The sequence below is a fragment of the Pteropus alecto genome, unplaced genomic scaffold (genome assembly GCF_000325575.1).
Source record: "Pteropus alecto unplaced genomic scaffold, ASM32557v1 scaffold87, whole genome shotgun sequence".
Classification (NCBI taxonomy): Eukaryota; Metazoa; Chordata; class Mammalia; order Chiroptera; family Pteropodidae; genus Pteropus; species Pteropus alecto.
The window spans coordinates 10407239-10412443 of NW_006443225.1; the positions used below are offsets into that span (position 1 = coordinate 10407239).

The window sequence follows — 5205 nt, forward strand, 5'->3', positions numbered from 1 at the left end:
GATCTAGATAATCAAGGTTATGTTAGCAGTAATTGAAAGGGGACAGTTTGGAGACAGATTTAACAGGACTTCCTACCTGAGTGGATTTGGAGTAGAAAGATAAAAGTCAAGGATGACATCATAGTTTCAAGCCTGAATTACTAGATTAGAATGTCAATAACATTAACTGAGCCATTTTTTACTAATCATTGTATTTCCAATGCCCAGCAGAGTACCTTGGGCATGAAAGACTTTCTATAAACATTTCTCTGGGGAGGAGGGAGGCATGGATGGATGTTATGTGACCTTAAACATACTGCATTTAGAGTATGGTGGAAAAGCCCAGCAGGTAATTGGAGATTTGAGCCTAAAGCTCTGAAAAGGAAAGGAATAAAGATGTACCTCTAAGAACCATCTGCCCCAAACTGGCAGCTGATACCATGAGTGTATGAAATGGCATAGAAAGCAGGTATAAAGAGAAAAGAAGAAAGATCTAGTGACCAAACTTGAGATCTGTCTGCTTATGAGACAAAAGGAGGAAGGAAAACCAACAGAGAAAAGACAAAGGGAAAAACCAACAAAGGAAAGACAGTATGTGCAACCACTTGCTGTACTGTTAAAATAATTTCACATTTCAATAATTGCACATCCCTGGTAGGCTCTACTTTTCTTGACACTGCACGAAACAATCTTACCTAACATAAAGATGATACAAATGCAAGCTGGAGACCTCCACTTACACACTCGCCTCAATGATTTTTTTAAAGCCCTAATTCCCAATCAATAGTTTTGCTTACCTTGAATCTAACATAGTCAACATTAATACTTTTTTAATTTAGAAAAGTCTATTTAATAAACTTATTCTTTCGAGCAACCATGTATTGAATACCTATTATGTATCTAGCACTATGCTCAGCAAAGTGGAAGTAAAACCTCAGTCTCCAGTCATCAAGGAAATTAGAATCCACTTGGACTGAAAAAAAAAAAAAATTGAGCATAAAATAGAGTTCAGTTAAGAGCTAACTTGTGTGATTCAAATCAAATAGTACTTCATCCAGTGAGAATCCATACCATTCAACACTTGTCGACATCTGCTTTTTAAAATCTAACTCAGAAGATTGATAAAGGAGCTAAATCCTACATAGTTGCACTTCCTATTAAAAGCCCAATCATGCATTATGGTAAATTTCTCTTTACCTTTCCTTCTTCCCCACTGTTCCATAAGGTTTCAATAATTTTTGCATCTACTGTATGAAACATGGTAGTATTCAAATATTTGTTAAATCAATAAATGAATCAAAAGCTAAGCCAAGTCCAGAGCAGCTGCCAGTGTCCTTAACGCTCTCCCACAGCAAATCCCCAAAATTTTAAAGTTCAAACCAGTTACCCAATAAGGCAATTGACCTAGCCTTGGCCCGGGGGATGATTGGTATTAAAGACTTGGTGCTGAGTATTAGGTAAAGTTTCAGAAAAACTCTGGCAAATCCTAAAACTCTTTTAGAAAAGATAAAGAAGATTCTAGCACAATACCTGAAATATAAAATGTGCTCATTTTATGGTTTATGAATTAACGAACAACGGAGAGCTGAGGAAAGATAGCTCACAAAGAGGCCAAACTCATGGGGCAGGTGTGACAGATGCAGCTGTATCTAAAGCCCTCTCTAGCAGAAACTCAATTGAAATCTATTTCCTAATGGCTATTCTGTCCGTTTCTATAGGTTAATTCTCCAGCATGTCTGCCTCTTCACTATTCCCAACTACCCTTTAAAGAAAAACAAAATCTGTGCACAACACAATCAGCAGTGCCTCAGAAACATGGCTGTACATACTCACCACTTAGAGATCTTATTAAAATGAAGGTTCTGAATTATTATGTCTGGGGTGAGGCCAGAAATTCTGCATTACTAACAAACTCCCAGCTGGTGCTATGATGCTGGTCCAGAGACCACACTTTTAGAGTATCAAGAGCCTGGAAAACATTACAGAGAATATGTACATAGTCTTAAAGCCATGAGTAAGCCACGTCCTGCTCTCACATTTCCTAGTTGTATAACCTTAGACAAGTCATTTTACCTCTCCGAGCCTTCCTCTGTCATCAGAAGAATATGGTGAATAACAGCTAACTTATTGAGTACTTACCATACACCAGAAACTGTTGTATATTTATTAACTTATGACAACTTAGGTTAAACAACCTGTACAAGGTAGATACAGTAATCCTAGATCTCATTCTAGGTGGTCTGACTCAAGAACCTAGGGTTTGGTCACTGTGTAAGACTGCTTCTTCAGTTTAGCTCCCAAAGCCATTCCGAAGATTAAATAACTGGTATTTAGCTAACATTTATTGAGTATTTACATGTTCCAGGCCCTAGTCTAAACTCCCTTGGGGGAATATTAACTCATTTATCTTTGTAACAGCCCTAGGAGGTTGGTTTTTAAAAGAGGCTAAAACGAGTTAAAGCTTAAGGTCAAACAAAACCCTGGTCGTCAGCATTGGAACCCAGGCACCCTAACTGCAGAGGCCGGCGCTCTTTTGCCACAAGCTAGGAGAGGATGGGGCCCGGGACGCTGGACTACCAGCGTTCAGGTGGCGAGGGTGGGCGCGCGCTCGGGCCCACGCGGAACGGTCTGTCAGCCCCGCTCGCTCCCAAAGCGAACCGAGTCTTCTTCTACACTTAGCTTCGCAGGTATCTGTGGAAAGTGTCTTTTTCGGCCCACACTCAGGACCGCCACGAGTAGGTCGGGCTCTGGTGAAATAGAGTCCCCAAAAGGGCTGACTAGCGAAACATCTTGAGAACGCATTTTCACTGAAATGTGACAGAATCGGAAGAAACCCCACAATCTGCGGCCCCACGAACCTGCGCCGCCCACCTGTGCCACTGCCTCGTGGGACCCGCAATCCCAATAAGGCTCCGAAATTTGTAGTCTAGGCTCCTCCCGCCAGCTCCACCTCCTTCAGGGCTGCAGCCAAAAGGACCGCCACGAATCCCATCTGCTCTCCAACACCGCCCTCTGTCGGTCTTCCCTCGAGTAGCCCGGATTGTGAGCCAGTTCCGGCTGCTCCGGAAGTGGAGCTTTCTCTTCCGGGGCGAGCGTCTGCGCGGTCGCACGTGTTTCTCTTGGTTTAGTTTGAGCCGGCGCTGGCGGAGAAGTGATTTGAACCGCCGAGCCGGAGCCATGGAGGGCCAGAACGTGGAGGAGCTGCTGGCAAGGGCGGAGCAGGACGAGGCAGAGAAGTTGCAGCGCATTACGGTGCACAAAGAACTGGAGCTGGAATTCGACCTGGGTAACCTGCTGGCCTTGGACCGGAACCCCCCTACGGGCCTGCGGCGCGAGGGACCCACTCCAGAGGCCGAACTGCGGGCTTTGGCGCGGGACAACACGCAACTGCTCATCAACCAGCTGTGGCAGCTGCCCACGGAGCGCGTGGAGGAGGCGCTGGTGGCGCGGCTGCCGGAGCCCACCACTCGCCTGCCGCGGGAGAAGCCGGTGCCCCGGCCGCGGCCGCTTACACGCTGGCAGCAGTTCGCGCGCCTCAAAGGAATCCGTCCCAAGAAGAAGACCAATCTAGTGTGGGACGAGGTGAGCGGCCAGTGGCGGCGCCGCTGGGGCTACCAGCGCGCCCGTGACGACACCAAGGAATGGCTGATAGAGATGCCCGGCAGTGCCGACCCCTTGGAGGACCAGTTTGCCAAGCGGATTCAGGCTAAGAAGGAACGGGTGGCCAAGAACGAGCTGAACCGGCTGCGTAATTTAGCTCGCTCGCACAAGACGCAGCTGCCCAGCGCGGCTGGCTTGCACCCTACGGGACACCAGAGTAAGGAGGAGCTGGGCCGCGCCTTGCAGGTGGCCAAGGTCTCCACTGCTTCTGTGGGGCGCTTCCAGGAGCGCCTGCCCAAGGAGAAGGCGCCCCGGGGCTCTGGCAAGAAGAGAAAGTTTCAGCCTCTTTTCGGGGACTTTGCAGCCGAGAAGAAGAGCCAGTTGGAGATGCTGCGAGTCATGAACAGCAAAAAGCCTCAGCTGGATATAACGAGGGCCACCAATAAGCAGATGAGGGAGGAGGAACAGGAGGAGGCAGCCAAGAGGAGGAAATTGAGCCAAAAGGGCAGGAGAAAGGGGGGCCGGCAGGGGCCAGGGGGCCGGCAGGGCCCTGGAGGCAAGAGGAAAGGGGGTCTGCCCAGCCAAGGAGGGAGGAGGAAAGGAGGCTTGGGAGGCAAGATGAATTCCGGGCCGCCTGGCTTGGGTGGCAAGAGGAAAGGAGGTCAACACCAAGGAGGAAAGAGAAGGAAGTAAATTTCACCCTCGAACCCGCCGGTAAACCAAGAACTACATTAAATGTGAAGTTCTAGGTCCTGAAGGAGGGTGCAAACGAAGGTAGCCGTTGCTTCCTTTCTGCTTGAAGTTTAAGGGGTAGGATTGCCTTCCCCTCGAGATACTATGTCATTGTTGGACTCTGCAAGTTAATGTTTTTCCCACAACCAAGACTTTGACTGGAAATTTAAAGAATGTAATTGAGGACATAAGAATTAGAGAAAGAATGGTGGAAACTGAGAATAAGCTCTATTTTTAAACAACCACCTTTTTTTTTTTTTTTAAACTTTGGATATGGTGTGAGGGAGAGTTGGTCATGTTTCAGAGACTAGGTTGATTTTGTCATTTTTCTAAAAAGCTTGTGTACTTATCAAAGCGGATGGCAATGGATATACACATTACATTTTCAGAACTGGCCTTACAAGTAACTTGTAAAGTTATTTAACAGAACTATGTATCTAATGTTGCTTTTAACTGTTTGGCTGTTGGTAGAAATCTTAAGTAAATTCGTACCTAGAACAAATTATTTTCATTTATTTCTAAAAAAACAAAGCAGCTATATTGTCTTGATTTCAGCAGACCACTTTTTAAGAAATACTTCTTTTGGTATCATAATATTGAAAGTGTAGTACAACTGGTGTCAGAAGAGATTTAATGCTTTTCGACACTGAAAACATTGATTTTACTATAATAAATTTGGGCTTAACTAAATAATGGTAATCCTTATTGATCCAGAAGGTACTGAAATCTTTCTCAATATATAGGCCCCTAATTTTTTTTAAAGCTTCAAATAGGGTCTGTTGGGGAACAGAAAACCTACAGAATCTTTAATCGGAACATTATTTTTTGATTCACTTGTCACATTGACCTGAACTGGTTTATTTAGGAGGAGAAATGTTTTTATCTGTTCTGGGG

General features: G+C 45.5%; 2 protein-coding genes across 2 annotated transcripts in view; one reads left to right on the forward strand and one right to left on the reverse strand.

The window, feature by feature from the left end:
• The window catches only part of LOC107196536 (60S ribosomal protein L4-like), a 9452-nt gene extending 6671 nt beyond the window's left edge, over positions 1-2781 (reverse strand). Inside the window, 1 exon segment of the mRNA XM_015598601.1 lies at positions 2638-2781. Coding sequence (XP_015454087.1) covers positions 2638-2781 — 144 coding nt within the window.
• Positions 2782-3046: 265 nt separating this feature from the next.
• Positions 3047-5001, forward strand: RRS1 (ribosome biogenesis regulator homolog). The gene has a single exon (XM_006924008.3). The coding sequence runs from the start codon at positions 3157-3159 to the stop codon at positions 4270-4272; it is 1116 nt and encodes a 371-aa protein (XP_006924070.1). The 5' UTR covers positions 3047-3156; the 3' UTR covers positions 4273-5001.
• The last annotated feature ends 204 nt before the right edge of the window (positions 5002-5205 follow it).